Source organism: Petromyzon marinus, chromosome 51, assembly GCF_048934315.1.
Source record: "Petromyzon marinus isolate PM22_M1 ecotype Great Lakes invasive population chromosome 51, UKy_Petmar_22M1.pri1.0, whole genome shotgun sequence".
In the NCBI taxonomy this organism is placed as follows: Eukaryota; Metazoa; Chordata; class Hyperoartia; order Petromyzontiformes; family Petromyzontidae; genus Petromyzon; species Petromyzon marinus.
Genome location: NC_133717.1, coordinates 13,703,428 through 13,725,786, shown reverse-complemented (window position 1 = coordinate 13,725,786; position 22,359 = coordinate 13,703,428). Strand labels below are relative to the sequence as shown.

At 48.7% G+C, this 22,359-nt stretch overlaps 1 protein-coding gene across 6 annotated transcripts in view; it reads right to left on the bottom strand.

Annotated features, from left to right (window-relative positions):
• Positions 1-12,893: 12,893 nt before the first annotated feature.
• LOC116953412 (uncharacterized) overlaps positions 12,894-22,359 on the bottom strand; it is a 58,942-nt gene continuing 49,476 nt past the window's right edge. For all 6 annotated transcript variants that reach the window (XM_032973597.2, XM_032973596.2, XM_076075001.1 and 3 more), the window contains 2 exons: positions 21,896-22,121; positions 12,894-20,177 (listed from right to left, as the gene is read on the bottom strand). In XM_032973597.2, the coding sequence (XP_032829488.2) occupies positions 19,823-20,177; positions 21,896-22,121 (581 nt within the window). In that variant the 3' untranslated portion in view covers positions 12,894-19,822. The remainder of the gene's footprint in view (positions 20,178-21,895; positions 22,122-22,359) is intronic.

Below are 22,359 nucleotides of genomic sequence, written 5' to 3'. Positions count from 1 at the left end.
ACATTTATATCGTCTGAAAAGTGTCTTCTATAAGACATTAAAACCATTATAAAATCAAGTGTTATGTGCGTAATTGTATTCAGCCAAGCGTGTCATTCTGCACGTGTCGTTGGTGTACGTTCACAATAATGAGTAGTGAGCCCTGACAATTAATATATTAACGAGCATAGCAATTTACAGCTCTGTCAGCACTTGTGTGTGCGTGTGAAAATGTGCCTGCAATATAATGTCCTGCGATGTCTCATTTGCAGACTATCCGAAAAATGTTAACAAATTCGAATCGTCCATGATAGAGGGTTTTTTTGGGTTAGATCGCGTAAATATATAAATGTGTCGTTAAAACCCGCCACCACCCGACACAGCCAACTAGTAAGGGTTGTCACGTAAACAGAACGTGGCCAATTCGTCACTAGTACAGCAACACCGGTGTGTTGGAGAGCCAAGCCACAACATTTACAATCTGAGTACTGGAATCGTCCAAAATATTTCGGTTCAATCCGAGCTTAAAAAAAATAATGACCAAAAAAACACACTCCGACTATAAAAAAATCTGTTGTGTTCGCGAAAGAAATTTAAAAAAACATCGACAAACTTTGGCTAACTATTCTTGGTTCTTTCGGTAAAGTCACGTAGAAGGGAAACAATAAAATAAAAATATATATTGTTTCCCTTCTACGTGACTTACCGAAAGAACCAAGATTATGAATCCCTGCAGTCACGAAAGCTTTAAATCAAAATTTGGCTAGCTAGTCTAAATCTTGTCACCATTGTTCCAAAAGCGTTCCATTGCGGACAAAAACTCCAACGTTGAACCGTTCAGCCGCTTAATATCTGCTTTCAATATGTTACGGGTGTTTTGTGTGTGTAGGTGTGAATTCAGCGAAGCGTGTGGGTGTAAATGAATGGGTCATGTCTGGGTGTTCATGGAGGAAGCGAGAGTCTGACTACAGCCACTGGTTTTGCTCGGACAGAGTCTCATTTTAGTTTTCTCCCCCCCCCCCCCCACTCAATCTTCATTTAAAACCCAAGCCCGCGCACCGCCAGAACACGATTTCTCAATTAGGAGAAGGTGAAATAATTGGAGAATTGATACGTGTGCAATTAAGGTAGAGAGCGAGCGAGTGTGTAAATTGTGCACGTGTGTGGCTTCTGTTGGCGCGGGGAGCGGTGGGCGCAGCGGGGAGTAGCGTGGCCACGCAAAGACGACGGCGGTGGCACAAAATTCATTTCCCGGCCTCCGCGGCGAACATCGGCGGTGATTATCCGCACCGGGCCCGGGCATCGCTAAAGGTCAACTCAGCCCCAAACGAGTGCCTGGCGCGGTGCGTCCTCGTCGGCGTGGTGACGCTGGCTGTACAACGCCGCCATCCCCTTGGTGCGCACCCCGACAGCCTGGGCCAGGTCTATCGGCTAATTTGCCACCGGCGGTCCACGAGCATTGACACGATAGCGAGCGTTGACACGATCAGAGACACGATGATCCCGCCAGTCATCATCGAAGTGACATCTGGCACCGTCCGTTCTTCACTCTTGCCTTTTCCCACTAAGGCTCGTGAACAACACCAGCTACGACCCAATACAGAATCTTTATATCAGTGGAGGAATCCGAAGAGCTATGAAGCTCTTTTTTATTGTCACAGACAAACAATATAAATACACAATAGGAGCGCTAAGTATAGGGAAGGGAAACAAATCACTTGAACGAAAATGTACAGAAAAAACTAAACTATGTTTTATCTGACCAAAGTCCGAACCCTCGGTGCCAAACGGCACGTGTCACTAACCACACGCTAACCACACACTAACCACACTAACCACACACTAACCACAGAGTAACCACACACTAACCACAGAGTAACCACACACTAACCACACACTAACCACACACTAACCACAGAGCAACCACACACTAACCACAGAGTAACCACACACTAACCACACACTAACCACACACTAACCACACACTAACCACAGAGTAACCACAGAGTAACCACACACTAACCACACACGAACCACACACTAACCACACACGAACCACACACTAACTACACACTAACCACACACTAACCACACGCTAACCACACTTACCACAGAGTAACCACACACTAACCACACACTAACCACACACTAACCACAGAGCAACCACACACTTACCACAGAGTAACCACACACTAACCACACACTAACCACACACTAACCACAGAGCAACCACACACTAACCACACACTAACCACAGACTAACCACAGAGCAACCATACACTAGCCACACACTAACCACACTAACCACAGACTAACCACACACTAACCACAGAGTAACCATACACTAACCACACACGAACCACACACTAACCACAGAGTAACCACACACTAACCACAGAGTAACCACACACTAACCACAGAGTAACCACACACTAACCACACACCAACCACAGAGTAACCACACACTAACCACACACTAACCACACTAACCACAGGGTAACCACACACTAACCACACACTAACCACAGAGTAACCACACTAACCACACACTAACCACACACTAACACCACACTAACCACACACTAACCACACTAACCACAGACTAACCACACACTAACCACACACTAACCACACTAACCACACACTAACCACACACTAATCACACACTAACCACACTAACCACACACTAACCATAGAGTAACCACACACTAACCACAGAGTAACCACACTAACCACACACTAACCACACACTAATCACACACTAACCACACTAACCACAGAGTAACCACACAGTAACCACACTAACCACACACTAACCTCTTCGTTAATATCTCGCCGAGATGTTAACTGCCTCGCCTGGTATGCAGGAGGTCGCGGGTTCGATCCCGACCCAGACGCCTGCTGCTGTATATTTGGAGTTTGCGTCTCTCTTTCTCATCATCAAGGTGGCTAGCAGATGTTAACTGCCTCGCCACCTATGCAGAAGGCCATGGGTTCGATCCCGACCCAGACACCTGCTGCTGCTGCTGTATATTTGGAGTCTGCGTGTCTCTCTCTCCCCGTGGTCGCGTGGATTTTTCTCCGGGTCCTCCGGGTTTCCCCTCCACATTTAGAAGCAACATCACCACGCGTTTAGAGTATTTGGCTGCTATACATTTACACACGATAAGCCCACTTCGTTGAGTTACAATTTGTGGCCAGGTCGCTTCTGCAAAAGAGCTGTATAGCTCAGTGGGCCTTACCTGATAAATAATGAAACGAAGTCTTTATTACATAGATTACATGTTTACTGGGACAGCAAGCTAGACAAGCCTGTATGGCTCTGGATTGGAAGGTGCTTCATTGCGGCAATGTGAAATACGTATTTTGTGTAAAAACTAAATGGCACATTTTATGACCTACGCACATTTGTCTTACTTGTGATGAAGGGCCATTGCTCGAAACGTGGCCTGTTATGTTTTTTTTTCTTTTAAGGCCGTAGTGTTATTGATGAATGTGTGGACTTATAAAACATATACATTAGCGACGTCGTTTTCCTGTTTTTTTGATCATTCCCATACATCGCTACATTCGGATCGCCCGATATTTCCTAAATATCAAGGCCCTGATTTGCCTTGCTTCTTCGGACTAATCCCGAAATCAGGCGCACATCGCGGCAATTTCCAAGCGCCGGCAGACACCGGCAGACACCGGCACATCGCCCGCACGACGCTGCAAACAAAGTGTCGGCTCTCAGTCCACCAGCCGCTGTAATTTAGGGCACACGGCATCTGCCAAAATTCATATCCCTCTGGACCCTCGCGCCATTCAACCGTCTACCCGTGGCAATATGCCACAGGAAGGTCGGTGCGGTGGGGGGGCGGGGAAGCATTGGGGGGGGGGGCATGATGAGTGGGCAAGGGTCAGGAGGGATATCCGGGACGGAATTCCCCACGGCGGACAAAGCGATGGAGCGCATGGCCCAAGAAGAGCAGCAGCAGGAAGGAGGAGAAGCACCGGGCAGGAGGAGAGGAGAAGGAATGACCGGGCCAAGATGTCGTGGATGAACAAAGAGAGGGGTGGTGGTGATGGAAGGGAGGGAGGGTGGATGAGGAGAGAGAGGGGTGGTGGTGGTGGTGATGGAAGGGAGGGTGGATGAGGAGAGAGAGGGGTGGTGGTGGTGGTGATGGAAGGGAGGGTGGATGAGGAGAGAGAGGGGTGGTGGTGGTGGTGATGGAAGGGAGGGTGGATGAGGAGAGAGAGGGGTGGTTGTGGTGGTGATGGAAGGGAGGGAGGGTGGATGAGGAGAGAGAGGAGCGAGCACAAGCGAAGCTGCACGGGGAGGGATCAGCCTCTGTCTTCTTGTCGGAGCGGGCCACGGGGGCTGAGCAGAGCGATTCAGAGCGGGGGTGGTCACGTGGTTTACCGGAGGCTTGAGCTGATGACGTCAATGAGCGGTGGTGCCGCTACTGCTGCTGCTGCCCCGATGGAAAAGGGGGCAGCAGCAGCAGCAGCGGTAATGCCACCTGCTGGGCCCGGCCGGCTACAGCAGACGGGCTACAGCGCCAGTGGCCACCAAAGCCTCTGCTGTTAATGGGTTGGCGGTGACAATTGAGTGGGGAGGAGGTCTTCATCCAGCAGAGGAATGACAAAGGGACGTGTACACTTAGGAAGGCTTTCGCAGTCAGGGGGCGATTTTTTTGCTGCTGTTGCGTGATCCCTGGGGTATTTGACCGGCTCCATTGTGTGTTGAGTGCATTGGTTCATCACCTTGACTGCTGCCTTGCGCCCCTTTGGTTCTCCATCGTTACAAAACAGAAGTACAATGTTAATACATGTGCACAGGGTTTGATGGAACAAAGTCAGTTGTGACTTACGTGCCCGTGCTCGCTTTTTGTTTGCGGTGATTTAACTTCTAAAGCAAACCTGTCCGTGCCTCGCACCCCAAGAGAGGGACATCCCGCACCCCTACGGGGTGCAGCGTGCACCCCCTGGTGAAGAGCCGCTGGTCTCGTGCCTTATCGGTGACGGTAACACCCCCTTGAGATAAACGCGTAGATAATATTGTGGCTTTACAAGACGCCTGCTTGTTGTCCCTTCAGATCGCTCGGCTCGCCACCACCCCAAAACACCCAGCAGTTGTGAATGTCGTGGTGGGTTTACTCTCCAACACACAGCCCGTGTGCTCAACGAAGTAACGCATTGGCAAGTGTTGTGTTACGTGACAAACCTTACTAATTGGCCGTGTCGGGTGGTGGCGGGTTTAACGACACATTTATATTTACACTATCTAACCCCCCTCCCCCCTCCCCCAATACAAAAACCTCGATTATCAATCCACCTTCATTTCACACGCGGGCCTTTCACGACCAACGTGGTCGTGATCTATCGCTGGTTTCTTACTGGGGTTAGACCGTCGCTGTAGACTTTGGCTATAACCACCCACCAGCTGACGGTGACAATCAGGCGAAGTTGTCACGGTGTGGGAAAATACGCAAATTGATTTGGTGTATCAGCAAAACCCGGAATGTTGGAGAGCAAACTGTTCAACGCCAGAGCTGAGCTTACGTTAAATCCGCTTTTGTATTGAGCTTAATAATGCATTCAACTCAATAATAAATGACAACAAAGTAATAATGAACTACAACATAATTAAAACGATGATTATTTAACAACCGGAATATTTACAACCTCCACCGATCGCTTTAGTGGCGAGCACCATTGCCTTGGCAGCAGTTGACCTGGGGGGTTCATATCCCACACTTTATACCATTATATTCAATTATTTATAGAATACCTAACGACAGAACTCGCGATGATGATGATCATGATGTTTTGTGAATGATGATGTTCGCTAGGATACACGAGTGATGATGGGAGTGATGGTGATCATGTTCATGACATGCAAGCGGCCAGTTTTTTTTTCCAGTTCCTAGTTGGCAAACATCAAACACCTCCACAACAAAATTTCCCTGCAGCATTTCTGCATTCAGTCGACTTCCACCAAACGAGGCCCTTGGCTAACCTCGGCTGAGAACAATCATAATAATGTAGCTCACATTGCCCATAAGGGCATCATAGACTTTGTAAATGAGACGCTGGCAAGTTCGACGGGCGGGAGAGAGGCTTGCGGTCATTTGGCGCCAACGCAAAACGATGTCTCTCGCAGACTTTTCAATGGCTAACGATATCCTGGGAAAACCCTGACAATTGCGAATGAGAGGATGAGTCAAGTGATTCGCTCGTAGCCCTTTAATATGTTTGGCATGAAAATAATATTGCTTATAAAGAGGGCTGCTTAGGGGAATGTGTGTTGGTGTTCGTGGTGGGGGAGCCGTGGTGTGGCGGTTAGCGCGCCACCGCTAAAGAACCGAGTTTGATTCTCGGCCACGGCCACCATCAGTCGCAAATATCTGAACCGGCTCTGGGCCAACTCAGCCCTAAATGCAGCGTATACACAGCAGCACTGGGGGAGACAAACGGTGGCCGGGCGTGGCAATGGTCACAACATCGCCCCTCGTGTGCCTTCACGAGTGCTTGCTGACGGCACTTGCCCCTAACAGCCTGACAAAAGGCTTTACGAGGACACCTTTGTCTCTGTAGCGATCTGTGCAGTGTAATCAGATCCCAAGCTACCTGGGCTCAGTGCACAATGTTTTTGCGTAAACGCCGGCGAAGGAGCAGCCGCGCAGGTGGTGCTGCTGGCAGACGGGGAGAGGAACCCCACAGAGGGTCACTGGGGCCTCCTCTGCCACGCGGGCCAGACGTCTTGCAAGATGTGGGGGAGTAAACCGATACTTTAGCCCTCGCCGCACAGACATGCCCATCAACAGTGATGCTAACCCATTCGTACAGTGGACTCTCGATTATCCGCGCTAATGACGGTGATGGCGGCCGCAGATAGCGAAAAAAATATTTATTTTCCGCGGATCTCTATGACAAAAAACACTAACATAGGTATGCATTATGCTTAAGTTAAGAAAATGTAGACTATTTATAGGTATAAATTATGTTTAAGTTAAGACAATTGAGAATATATATCGGTATAAATTATGTTTAAGTGAAGAAAATTGAGAACGAATACTAACGATCGACCGATCGCTGCGCGTGCTCAGCGATAATAACACTTTCCTGATCCCATGCAGAAGACTCGGCCCACGAAGTGGATGGTAGCCACGCGAATCAACATCAAACTCCGCCCACTGTTGTAAATATTTGCAACTACTGTACTGTAGATGCGATCACGTGGATTTCGGATTAACCGGAGCAACATATTTGTTCGGTTTAAGCACGTGACTTGTAATAAACATTTCCAAGAATAACAATGCATAACTGATTTTAGATGATTAATTTGGGCTCAATGAAAAATCCACGAGTTTATTAATTTACGTCAAAATCTCGGGTGCCCAGTTAATCCGCAAATCGAATAAACCGCACGCGGATAATCGAGGGTCTACTGTATCTCTTGGTGGACAGAGGCTTTGATGAACAAAACCGTACCAATCGTTTCAACTGCCGTCCCGATTAGGTCGTGTGCTGGGCCGTCAACACAAACGGGAGCTACTACCCATGCGGAACCAGGCCCTATGTCTTTGCACGTCGTGTTTAGTGATCACGGGTACTCAGGCCATCCTTGAATGACGTCACTTGACCATCTCAATAAAATGTTGAGAAGACTCGATGGCATGTTTATTTATTTCCCTCGCATCAGCATAACGACTACAGCCCAGCGCCGCATTGATAACGCGTGCTGCGTCCCGGCAATCGATGGAAAATACCAAGCCATTATTGGATGTAACTTGTCACTGCAAATTCACTTCCCATGCCATTCTGCCACCTACTTCACCAATACGATATTCCACCAAGGTTCATAAGATTTCCATGCTACGTCGATGCTTCAACAAAATGCAGTAACGATCAAATGGAACGAACGATGGTTAGAAACGTGGTTACCGCGAAATGTCCTTGAGCGTGTTTTAAAATGAATATTTATACAAAAGATGTCAAATCCCGTCTCCCGGCGCAGAAGTTGGAATATTTCGCAAAGTTTGTCACGTGCCCCTCCCACCAGTAGCAAATTCATACCACCACAGTTGAATCGATCGGAAGGTCGCGCGTGGTGGGGTCAAGTGTGGCTGCTCCCACCTCTTCCAAAGAAGGTGTGGGCAACGCGAAAAGAGGAGGCCAAGTGGCCACCTCGACCTTCCCTCTCGCGGAAGCCTCGCCACCAAGCGGCGGCGTGAGCGAGCAATTTGCAGGGGTCCCGGCGCCTTCGCCTTTCATCCGAAGCGAGACCGATCGACGATGAGCGAGGCGCCTTGAAGCCCGTGAAGCCGGTGGAGCAGCTCCGCAGAGCGCCCTCACGGAAGCAAAACAAATAATTGCCTTCACGTGAAGTGGATGGGCGCGCCGTCTGTCACGGCTAAATCATTCCCCTTTGCAGAAAGAAAGATAATTCCAAGGGCTCCTTAATCCGATTGAATCGCTGTTGATCACCACCGTCGGTCATGATCTATCCACCGCCGGATGAAGGGCTTCCCATCCGTTGCCGCGGCCACCTCTCGTGGTCCTGCGACGCAACAATCCACCCGGCAACCTCACCGCACGCGAGCTGGTTTCGTCGCTCCGCCATCCTCCGTGGACGAGATCTCTCTCGGATGCGTCCCGTCGCCTCTGACTGTCACTCCGTCACGATTCCTGACCGTCGCACCATCGTCGCTTCTGGCCCGTGCCGCGTCCGGCCCAAGTCAAAACTCCCCTAACAGTTTGAATGATTTGATTTGGTGCTTTCGTGACTGCAAGAATTAATCTTTGGTTCTTTCGGTAAAGTCACGTATAAATAGAAAATAATAATTACATAATATCATACGACGTTTCGACTGCAACGCAAGCAATCATCATCAGGTATAAATGAAAGAGAAATAAACCTAGCAAACTTAGAAATATAATGCAATAAGCTCAGATAGTCGGCTAACATAACAGTCAACTGTAATGTTATTTTCTATTTCTACGTGACCTTACCGAAAGAACCAAAGATTAGTTTGAATGATGCCATTAACCCGCGCATTTTCTCTAAGCCACGTGTTCCTCGTCTATCGATGTCATTTCAATAATGATTGTTTGGTGCACTTTTCAGTTTTTTTTGCCAACCTGCACGGGTGAAGTATAGTCAGAATTTGAATATTTTTTTTTAAACTGTGGGAATCCGATGAGCTATAAAGCTCTTTTTCACAAGAACGTTACAACAACTAGCAATATCAACCAAGATAGAACTGCAAAGTACAAGAGAGGTAAACTATTCACCCAAACACATCAAACGAAACTATCCCCTGACCGACGTAACTCACCCAAAAGATACGAACATCATCAAATAGTATCAATTTTGTTTAAACCTTTGTTCTCTGTATTTGGCAACAGTGAGAACACGGAGACATGCTCCCACTGAGCCAGTTGTCGGCTTTGTGCCTATTTGCCTCAAGGCTTGGATCACCAGGCAGCTCGGAGCCAGCCTCTGATTATTTATTTTCCTGGGCAGAATTAGACTGTGAAAGCACGTTGACTGGCACGGGTAACATTAAGGATGTGTTGGCTATGGGACCCGGTGTTGGCTATGGGACCCGGTGTTGGCTATGCGACCTGGTGTTGGCTATGGTCCTACGTTGGTCTATGGGTCCGGTGTTGGTCTATGGGTCCGGTGTTGGTCTATGGGTCCAGTGTTGGACTATGGGTCTCATGTAATATTTGGGCCCGTGTTGGATATTCGAAATGCTCAGAACACCCCGTTATGGGCAGACAGAAGGGACAGACGGACAGCGAATGCATGAAGGCTTCCAATCTTCACTGAAAGAGAGGAAAAATAAAACTCAACACATTCGTTAATAACACGGCCCTAATTGATTAAACATTAACAAACAACCTTAAAGCGGGAACCCATTGCCTCCGTACAAATGCGTTCACAAATTTCAGCCGGCGATACGATTCGCTTGGGGTTAACGACGGAAGACAGACGGACTGCCTCTCCTCTCTGTTGACATCGGGGACCATCCGTCGTCGATCCGAGGGGGGCAGAGGCGGTCCACACCGGGCCGCCTACAACCCGACAGCCCCACGACTCTCGACGCGTCACCGTGCCCACAGCGAGAGGGCAGTTTGACCCCTTCTCTCTCAGTCTCATTCCATCTCCGCTTCCGTCGCTTGCGCGTACGTACGGTCCACTCTCGATTATGCGCGCTAATGACGGGGAGGACTGACACGGACAATTGAAAATCGCGGATAATGAAAACATATGAATTTTCCGCGGATCTCTATGCCAAAAACCAGTAATACAGGTGTCAATTAAAACTCACACAATACATGATCGGATAAATCATTCAAAATGAAGCACACCTGAAGATGTTGACTGTTACTCTTTCAATTTGGAACGGATACTAACGATCACACCGATCGATGAGCGTGCTCAGTGATAATATCACTTCCCTGCTCCCGATCAGAAGATTCGGCCCGCTAAGTGGATCGCAGAGCCACGCCAATCAACGTCAAACTCCGCCCACTGTCGTATTGCGTGGATTTCGGATTAACCGGAGCAACACATTTGTTCGGTGGGGAGGGGGGAGCACCCCCCCCCCCATCCCTACACGTACTGCAGGGATGGGGGGGGGGCAGGGCAGCCCCCCACAAAGGGGGACGCGTGGCCTCGCCTTTGGCCTCTCGCGGGGATGGAGGGGGGGGGGGCAGCCTCGCGTCGACAACCCGAACGCCGACTCCAGGACGAGGCACGACATCATTGAAATGGGCCGGAGCTTCGCGCTTGAACCGTTCAACGTTTATTGTGGAGAGCCAGACCAAGCTTGTGCCTTTTCGCTTTGATTTTGTTATGGAACTTTCACATATTTTGTGTGCCCTCGTTTAATTTATTTAAAATATGTATTTGCCTCGGGAGGGCAGCTGAGACCTCGTGGCGGGAGACTCCCTGGAGCCTGCGGGGCTGATCGCACCTCGAGGTCCTCGCCGCAACTCCGCACGACTCAACGTTCCGGAAACTGTTAATAATTAAACTTTGTAAAATGTTAATTAGTTCATTTAGTATGCTGTGTGTATACAGTATACTGTGTATAGACAGGGTGCTTCAAAAAATATATGGGACTATCGTTTTTTAATGAAAAAAGAACGGATAATAAACTGTAACGTGAAAACAAATGTGATGTTAATAGCTTCAAACAAAGTCTCCACGTGTTCACCGCCGTTGTCAACGCGTGGCCTGGGATCTTCTCCAGATGGTCCCCAGAGCCCGGAGGCAGCAGCACAGTTATTGTGGTGGTGTTGTTGCAAATTCTCAAAAGTCTTAATATTTTTTTGAAGCACCCTGTATATAAAAGAAACGTTTTAGGACCATTGGGGGGTTTGTCTGTTAAGCAACTCCTCACAATGCAATGTGCTGGCAACTGTTAATATTTGTACTTTAAAATATATAATTAATTTAGTATATGAACCTTACAGCGGTACCCCGGGGTACGAGAGTTCCCTGGCTCTCACACAATGTCCGTGATGCAGTCGTTTTTCGTCTGTTGATGGTCGGCGATGCGGCAATGGACTCATCTCGACGAGCTGTACTCACGATGCACTATTCAAAGTTGAATTTTTCGATAACGGATTTTGTTCTGCTGATGTTTGGCGTTTCGACATTGCGGAGTGTGGCACTGATTTCGGAATGATTGGTACCCCAGTCGCGGAGTGAAGTACACACCTGGAAAAGTGTCCCAGAAAAAAATATTTAATTGCCTCGGCCAGTTTGTATTATTTGGAACCCCGGGGTACCGCCATAAGGATAATTTAATTAAAGATGTTTTAAATGAAGGCTTTGTTACGCAACTCCCCACAATGCAATTAACCGGCAACTGTTAATAATATAATTGTATTCTTGGTTCTTTCGGTAAAGTCACGTAGAAGGGAAACAATAAAATATGAAAAATATAAAACAATAAAATTCTCACGTTTCGACTGCAACACAAGCAATCATCATCAGGTGTGAAAACCACAGCAAGAAAATGTTCAAATTTTCTTGCTGTAGTTTTCACACCTGATGATGATTGCTTGTGTTGCAGTCGAAACGTCGTGGGAATTTTGTTATTTTATTGTTTCCCTTCTACGTGACTTTACCGAAAGAACCAAGAATATGAATCCCTGTAGTCACGAAAGCTTTAAATCAAAATATAATTGTACTTTTAATGTAAATTAGTACACACAAAAAGTTTTTTATCTTTGAAGATTTTGTATGTTACGCAACAGCTATTTATGTGCCTGTTTAAAAAAAAACCGTGATCATAAAATGTTTTTTAATGACGTCTCACGGTGATTGTAGTCATCTCACCAGGCCTCGTTCAACTCCCGCGAGTGCAATTTTATTTTGCTCGCCACAACTGAGCGTGGCACGCCACCCCATGGATGGGACCGCACATTTACTTAACCTGTGCATCGCTCTCGGGGCCGGCGACAGACAACTCCGAAGCCGCATGCGGCTCTTTGTGACGTCGTCCACCAAGGACCGCCGTTCCGGTGTTCACCGCTGCAGTTTCTCTCCGGCTTTTAATAAAAAAAAATAATTAAAAGTTTTGTTACCGAATTCGAAATAATAGAAATTGCCCTTCTCGTTATTTCGGTTTGCCGACCGCCCTGGCTATATGATAGGGCAACAGCCTCTCTCTGGGATGGACGACTCGCGCGGTGGGACCGACTTGCACTGCCATGCTCCCGTCTTCAACCAAGCCACGCCGTCCATCGTGTGCAGTCACAGAAACCACGCAAACCAGTGCGGCATGGGGAGGCGACGAGCCACCGGTGGATTGACGTGTAGCCGTGAAACAAGACGCATTGTCTCATCGCATCTCACCAAACCCTCAAGAGCGAACACCCATTTATGATGAGAGAGACTGAGAACGTCAGCTTGAGTGTGTATATTTATTCACATGGGGAAAGTGACCGTACAACCTTCTATATATAACCACAAAGACTTAAACCACATTACCTGCGTAAACAACGTGGTTCCCATTGCATTGCTATATTGTGCAATGCTTTTCCCCACTCATATTTTTCAGTGTAGCAAGGGACAAAGCTGTAACACACACACAATGTTATAATTGTTGCTATTTGTATTGCAGTAGTTTGACATTTCAAACATTCAATGCAATTTAAGCTCAGTTTTGATGCACATTAATAATATTGTCTCGATAGCGGTGTAACCAAGTTTGCTCTATCTCTTCAAGTTTCGCAACACTAAACATAGGATATTGTCCAAAGTATTAGACCACACCATTCCCCCCCCCCTTCTATTTTAAAGCAAAACCTGCGGGTGTGTCTTGCAATCCAGAGATGACGTTCTCCATACTGTTTAGTTCTTTCGGTAAAGTCACGTAGGTAGAAAAATAAATTAATATATCACTTATTTTATTTTTCTACCTACGTGACTTTACCGAAAGAACCAAAGCGTATGGATTACTGCAGTCACGAAAGCTTCAAATCAAGATTACGTTCTCCTTTAAGATGTCGTGTTTTAATCCAGTTGTTCAGAATAATCTACTGGAAGACCGTTCGTTCTCCGTAGCCGTACGTGAGCAGAAGACCAACCAAGCCATCTTGCTGCCTCTTAAGAACCACCTTCCAGAAGACAACTCTTCCCCCGATCGAAAGCAGCGCGTCCAATAATCATCCTCTGGAAGACGGTGGTGGTGGCTCTCCACCAGCAATACCGTATTCTCCAAGATGGTAATACACGTTTTTTATGTTTGCAAAATGTCCCCAAAGTTCCGGAGCGTCTCACAGTCTGGAGGAAGCGGTTTACTTGTTCCGCATTTGGGCGGGGGGGGGGGGGGCACGCAAAATGTTTCCACGCCGCGTCCTTCCAAATTTACCAATTCAATGGCAGTGCTCACAGTCAACCCCGAAATGTCAATGCGAGCCATCGTGGGAAGGTGGTGGCAGTGTCACGACCGGCCGCTTCTGATCACACGGACGAAATTCTCCCAAACGCTACAGTATTTAAATTGTCCAATCGGCATCGACGCTGTCGCGATACGCGCTAAAATGATATTCGTATGCCAGAATGTCCCTAATAGCGCGATGGAAGGGGGGGGGGGGGGTCACAGATGCTGCAGGGGTCACAGGACCGCTTCTGGGGGTCACCACAACCGCTTCTGGGGGTGACGCGCCGAGCTCCCGTGTTCGGCGATCCACAACCAGGCCCGTGGCAAATTACCACCCTGGCCGCATGACACCCCCACAAGCTGGAATTCGCAGAATCGAAAATACGAATTTTTTGTTTGTTTTGTGCGTGCGTGGTGCTACATTGTGGGAAGCAGAGGGAAGTGCCGCACGAGCCACTGCTGCACCGTACTATGTCCCCACAAATGTGCTCTACACCACCGAATTGGACTGACCAGCGTGGTGGAAGTAAATTAATTACCTGCACGGCACGGCGAGGCCCTCGTACAAACAGCGGATTGACGTAAGGGCTATGCGTGTAAGTTTATTTGTGCAATCATTGGTGACCAGCAGGGATCATTCATCACAGGCAGCTGAAACACCTGGATTCAAACCCAAGTTCTCAGCTCAGTGTCTCCAACCGAGGGTTTAACCCCATCTGAGCTGCCTGGCCACCTCGTGTTGATCTCAACTACCCATGTGTTCAAAGCTGGGCACTTTACATGCAATCAAAATCTGTATATGGCAGTTGCCGTGAAGGCCTCAATTCTTAATCTTTTTTTCCTTCTAAATGGCCCATGAAGATTTAGAACAGACTTATAACTGAAACGTTTGACAAAAGAACAATGTTGCCCGAGTGATGCTAATGTGTGCAGCTGCTGATGATGATTCAGTTGATGGTGTGTTGGCTTTAGATAACGATTATGGCGAATGATATATTTAACGATGTTGGCATGTCAAATATAGCTTTGACTTGTAGATATATAATTGATGTTAATTGGTACATTTGTTTATGATGATGTCTGAGTAAGGGTGATAAGACCACTACTTCGCAAATATAAATATTAATTAAAAATAAGTTTAAATAACTAACCTACAATAACAGGAACGAGATGACATTAAGCGGCAGTACGCACAACGGTAAATCATAAAAATAGAACTCTTTGCTGAATAATATTCAATGTGCATGTCTAATTGTTTCTATATAACACACGCATTTAGTATTCACAATTTAGCAATCCCTCAATTTCAAGTAAAACAGGAAAACGCAATAATGTATTAAATACACAAGCCAGTAAAATAAAGCGCATAACTATCCGCCGATAACACTACCTAGTCATACAGTGTTCCATTACCATGAATATATGAACTTCTATTTCTGGATTATATTCCAACTTTGCAAATTGAAATGAAGTCATTGGGCAGATAGCTATCCATTCAGTATTGTTGCAGAAGGCAGTGTTATTAGAGTACAGCCTCTGGAAGGTGATAACAGAACTAGTACTGAGGTCCCAACTGATTACACAAGTTCATGCCATACTATCAAAGCAAAATGTTTAATTGCCAGGGTTGAAATTTGCCCGAGTGCAAAGCACATTTGACATTTTTTTGCGTGTGCAGTAATTAATTGGTGACCTGGCTGAGACCATGAATTCACTACAAATTGAAAAGCTGGTTTAATTAAAGATGACTGAAACCTGGACTCGAACCCAGTTTCTTTGCAGCGATGCCTACTCAATTCTCTAACACACGAGCTAAATGGTCACCTAATATATCCACTTTGCATTGCGATTATACAGCTGTACTTGGTTAGCTTATACGATTTGCTATTTCTAACTTAACATCTATTGCGTAATAATAATTTAGCAGTACATTTAAAGCATTTTATTTCATTCAGGTACGATGCTATATCTGTATAATAACCCATACACACACTGCGCAGTCATACATTTCCTAATGCCACGGACACAATGTTTCATTTCTGTGGCTATATTTCGCACGTAAATTATTTTGTATAAATGAATTCAGCGAGTTGTGTGCACGAGCTGTGTGATATCAACGCTTACATATGGATCCATGTTTGCATTATCGACTGGGACGCGGTGTAACGGTCAGCAGCAGCAGGGCGCTGGACTTGCGATCCAGAGGTCGCCAGTTCGATTCCATCTCCCGGCGTGGCGGGTGAATCAACGGTGCGAGTTTCTTAAATGCCCTCCCCCCCCTCCACCAAGCTCTGCCCAACCAGCGGTGCCAACGAGTGTACGGCGCGGTTCGTCGATAGCTAGGTCGCACGTGGTGGGGTAAAGCGTGGGTACTCCCAACCTTCTTCAAGACATCTGGCAAGCGTGCAAAAAAAAGAGTAGGCCTAGTATTCTCCAGAGGGACTCTCTAGAGCTGTCTCCAGTGGAGGTCCTTATCGCCAGCAGTGGTGTGAACAAGCTGTTGCGGGTCTGCCCTTTTACCTCTCTAATATCGACTACAGATAACCTATTGGCGTGTCCTCGGAATGTGCATCATTCCACGCTTATTTGAGCAATTTTCAGTTTATGTAAAACATTTTTGTTAACGACCGTGTTACTGATCCACACGTCAAAGCGGGTAGCTGACACGGATACCGATCATAGTAATAATTTTACCAATCCACAATGACCAGCGTGGTGAAGTATGGTTAAATAACTTCCTACGACCCACATGGCGTGAGGAGGCCCTCATCCAGCAGTGGATTGGGAAAAGGGCTTCCATTTGTACGTATGTACTAATTATTTGCCTGTGTTGAGAATATCCCTGTTAAATTTCGATTTAAAGCTTTCGTGACTGCAGGGATTCATCTTCTTTGGTTCTTTCGGTAAAGTCACGTAAAATGAGAATAAAATAATACAATAAAAGACAATAAAATTCTCACGACGTTTCAGCCACAACACAAGTAGCCTTCTTCAGGTGAAAGAACAGAACTGTCGGGACGACAGCGCTTCGAATCTTAGCAGCGCTCATTGAAGCGCTGTCGTCCCGACCAGTTCTGTTCTTTCACCTGAAGAAGGCTACTTGTTTTGTGGCCGAAACGTCGTGAGAATTTTAGTGTCGTATTTTATTTTATTATTTTATTCTCATTCTACGTGACTTTACCGAAAGAACCAAAGAAAAATATCCTTGTTAATAGGGGGGCAATATTCGGGATTCATTTCAGCCGGGTCTGTATGGGTTGGAGAACCACATATTTCCACACCCGGCGCTTCACATCCACCGTACCCCGCGCTATGGCTATCAGTCACGTGCCTACTTCAGTCTAGCAGCTACCTGGAGAATATCAACCGTTGCCCCAGGCAACACAAATGCATCGCCTATACACCAAGTAACGCAACATCCGACATCGGAATGATATTCCCTATTAAATAAGGCATTGGCAAAAACACCAAAGCATCATCCAGGTTGATCACCGCCTTGTGAATATAACACACGGCCGTCTCAGACACTCGGGCACTCACACACGCGCACTCACACACGCGCACTCACACACTCGCACTCACACACTCGCACTCACACACGCGCGCTCACACACGTGCACTCACACACATGCACTCACACTCACACACGCGCGCTCACACACGCGCGCTCACACACGCGGACTCACACACGTGCACACGCGCACTCACACACGCGCACTCACACACGTGCACTCACACACGCGCACTCACACACGTGCACTCACACACATGCACTCACACTCACACACGCGCACTTACACACATGCACTCAAGTGCACACACACACATGCACTCACACTCACACACGTGCACTCACACACATGCACTCACACTCACACACGCGCACTCACACACATGCACTCAAGTGCACACACACACATGCACTCACACTCACACACGCGCACTCACACACTCACACACGTGCACTCACACACGTGCTTAACAGCGCATGCCATCCCAACAGTCACTCATTGACATGCGAGTGACCCCTAAATCCTAAGCAACTGACACATAAATTACTTGGCAGTAACCCCCCCCCCCCCTTGTCATAATTTACAGGCGATATTTACTAGATGGCTCTTCGAGTAACTCATCCGGTGGCTAAATGTTAACTCCCACGCACGGGCAGTGCCCTTAAGATTGACAGCCCCGGGTCGTGTTGCTATCGGAGTGTGCAGGCGCTGGACCCGCACCGGTGCCCACGGGCGCGGTGGGACAGAACGGCGCAGGAGAGACGGACGATACAGACGATGTAGAAATTACAACATTGGGAGTACAAAGCGGGCAGCACAATCGAAACGGTACAATTGACACCAATAACACGGTACAATTGACACCAATAACAAGAACAAAAAATACGCACATCAATGGAACGGCACAATCGAGACAAAAGGTACACGATATACGGATGTAACAAATGATGATATAGTTAACGCTTAGAGATAGTACAAATGTGACGGCATACAAGGAAAACACATAAGACACAGATTACAGGCCAGGGATTAACTTTAGCCGGGGTCTGTCTGTGCCGCCGGTATTTTCCACGCCCGTCACACCGCAAGCGGACTATACCTCTCGCAATGGCCGTCACCACTACTTGTCGAGTGCCACCTACTCCAGTCTAAGCAGGGATGTGGGAAACACTCAAGTGAGAAATTAAGACCCTGATACGGGCGGTATCGACGGTCCGGTACAAACGAGACGAGAGATTCTTAAATTGACCTGCGACAATTCATGGAATCTTGTGGAAAAGTGCAGGTGGTGAACTGGTCGCATGCCTATGTACTCGGTCCTACACAGCAACTACATTTTCTGATGGGCTCTGGAACAGAATTCGGCGTGTGCTAGCGATTCATGCGACGTCACGTGAAGCACGTCCGGGGCGTCGTGACGTCACAACACGTCCGTACACGCGACCCCCGCTAAATCTGCATCTCTCGCCTGCAGCTCTCTCATGGCTCTGCCTTGTTCACCTCCGATTCATTTCTGTATCTCTCGCCGACATCTCAGACATCACTTGTCTCGTGTTGATCTCTGCGTCGCCCCACCGATCCCTATCTCTTGATTTCTCTGTGAGCCAGATCTCTCAGCGGGGGCCGTAAGAAACTTGGCGGGCCACGGCAAGAGCCTCCGTGGGCCTCATGTGGACCGCGGGACTCCGGGTTCAGAACGCTGCTCTGCAATACCCAGGGGTAGGAGAGGCATTCACTTCCCCATCACCCGTACTGAATATTCCCCACAGCGGCTCATTGCAGATACGCTCACTCTTATCGATTCCAAAGCAGCTATGAAGCAGTCAAGATCTCGTCAATTTATAGGTCAATTAAAACAGCTGTGGAATTGATGCCCCCGTCTGACGTGAAATCCGCACGATAGGCCGACGCTGTTGCTCACACTGTAATTCGAGCGCTGCGTTAAAGAAAATTTGACGGCTATTTAAAAACAAACTCTGAATTTCCATGCTTGTAGAAATAGTTAGCTTAAAGCATGGGTAAAACAACAAGATAATTATATTTATTATAGATTTGATGGAAATTGTTTCTCTACTGGTGGTGAGAAGCTTTTAGCCAGCCTCAGATGGAAGATGTCAGAAGCAGCGTCAATGTGTTCAGCCATATTACTCTAGGACTCCGTTCCATAACTAGGAACTCTCCAGCCTGAGTCACCAATGATGGTGCTGTCGGTTATCATGGGTGCAGGGTGGAGCAGGTCAGGTCGCTGAGACAGGCACTGGAGTGGCAGCACTCAAGAGCTCGGTGACCATGGGGAAGAGAAGACTGAAAGAGCCAGACGGTGGTGGTGGTGGTGATGGTGATGGTGGCGATGAGACTGTAAGAGCGGTCCCGGGTAACACTGGGACAGGCGGCGGCCGCTGCAGCACCCCCTATCCTCCACGCGCCCTATGGGACCTAAAGCTCTAGCAAGGCTCCGTTTCCCACCGTGGGAATGCTCGGACAGATGTCGGAGGACACAGCGGACACGATGACAGACGAGGGGACGACGTTGCTGTTGGACATGTCGTCCGCGCGGTGTGCGGCCGGCGGGCGGAAGTCGGCGGCGAGGGACGCGGGCGGGCGGCGGCGGCCGAGCGGGCTCTCGCCGTCGTCGCCGCCCGCGTCGTCCTGGTCCTCGGCGCCGTCGCCGTCTCCGCGGGAGGAGAGGAGGTCGTCTTCGTCGCAGCCCGGGACGCCCGTCAGCGCCGGGCCGGGCTCGTAGAGGGGGGAGAAGTCGGGCCCCGACAAGCCATCATCCTTAGAAACAGGGCTGGCAGACAGCGGACACATCGGTTGGCGTTTGGGGCCAGGATAAAAGGACACCCGGCTGGCCTCTGGCCACTTCGGTGGCACCGAAGCTGTGCTGCTGCCTGCTGCACCTATTAGAGTCGACACGTTTGCTACCTGAACTCAACAGGGAAGGTTAACCTAATGTAGGCCTCGTCAATTCCTCTTTATGCCCCATCCCGTTACTCATGCCCCACCCCTACATTTTGGCCCCACCCCTTCCTGTTTAGGCACCACCCCTTCCTGTTTAGACCCCGCCCCTTTCTGTTTAGACCCCACCCTTTCACGTTTAGGCCCCTTACCGATTAAAGCCCCCGACTCCTTCCTAGACCACGTCTTTTTTTTGCTTTGGGTTTCGCGCCTTTCCTTTTTAGAACCTGCCCACTTTTTAGGCCCCACCTCTTTCTGTTTAGGCCTCGCCCCTTCCTCTGGCCATAGGCCTGGGCTGGTTTGCGTAGTGGTTGGGGGGGGGGTGTGAGGACAGTCGGGGTCCGGCAAGCTTCACGACGACGAAGACGACCAGAATCCAAAATGTAAACACCTACCGTATTTTAACTAAGGTGAAAACTACGTAAAACCAAACATTTCTAGGTGCTTACCGAGGAGGTGTGTGCAGTGATGTCAGGCAGAAGAGTAAATGTACAACCCTTCTGTAATTACACTGTTGGATGAGGGCCTACCGACACCGTGCAGGTCCTTGGGGTGGGGGTTATTTAACTGTACTTCATGCCAGTCAGTGTCGGTTGAAGGTAAGGAGCACAGATGTGCTGGAACAGAGTACAGTACAACACTGGAGTTCTGCTGCACTACCTTCCTCTGTTGGCCACCACCGAGGCCCTCGCAGCGGCCTGTAACAACCTGCCGTGCATGCTGCTCGCCCATCCAAGCACTATCCAGGCTCAACCCCGCTTCGCCTACGGGATCTATGGAGATCAGGTGCATTCTGGATTATTTGCCCATACTAGCGACACATATTTGAACGTACATCGACACAGTGGTCAGTGTGGGTTGGTGACGGTGGAGAGTGTAGGAGCACACAAGTACAGCACGACAGTGGATTTTTCCGCACGGCTCTCCGCTGCCCACCAGCACAGCCGCACAGCTGATGAGACCTGCTGTGCAATGTGGCCGTCCCATCCGAAGAAATGAAGAGGCTAAACCCTGCTCAGCTTTCCGAGATCTGAGCACAGCTTCTCTAGCGATATCACTGCATTGACGTTGTTTCGTAACTGGTGGAAGTGACGTTCCGGCGACGTCGCTATACTCGGTGATGGAAATGTGAAAGTCAAAGTGCCGGTTATAAAACCTACTCGTCATGCAGTCCACGTACACTGCCATGGCCCCTCTGCGGGAACATCGTGGCATTGGAATAGGAACTGCTGTGCAAAGTGAGGCCACTTGTGTTTGGTGTCATGAGAAGTTCCGACATGGCGTACTGTCGCATACCGGCACATTTACACCACTGGCTATGCTGCCATGATGATGGCTATGACATTGATCATAGCTAAATGATAATTGTAGGGTCAATTAAAATGACAGTTGCAGTTACGAAGATGAAATATTGTGACGTCGATGATGATGGTGCCGATAATGACGGTGGTCACAGGACGGCGTCGATGGTGGCGGCGTTCACGGCAATAACTGACGTGGCGTTCACTCCGACGTGAATGGCGTCGAAGACAACGACCTTCGTCTCGTTACCTTACGTCCATCGACTGCACCTCGTCAAAAGCCTCCGCGGCCGCTGGGAGAACGTGCCCAGGAATCTTCCCTGGCGCGTCGGACTTTTCCTCCGACAGACTCCCGTCCGCTGCCAGCCCCGACCCCAGGGCGTCGTCCCGGCCGACCCCGGCCCTTCCTCCATTCTCACACCCGTCGGGGCTTCCGCCCAACGGGACCTCCTCTTTGTCCTCCTCAGCTGCGAAATCTGCCGGGGACACCTTTCGTCAGCTCGTTCAACGTTGGCCACCTTTAGGCTGACGTTGCTGACGGGGGGGGTGGGGGTCCCCCGTAGAGGTCGTCCTTGTATGAGGCAGCGGCGAACGTTGCACGTGCTGCGTGTATGTTCAACTTCTTTCGCACCATACATAGCCAACCGTGCTAATCGGAGTTGCAGTTGGTGACGGCGCTGGGCTCAGGGGTCCGGACGAGGACAAGTCCGGTGT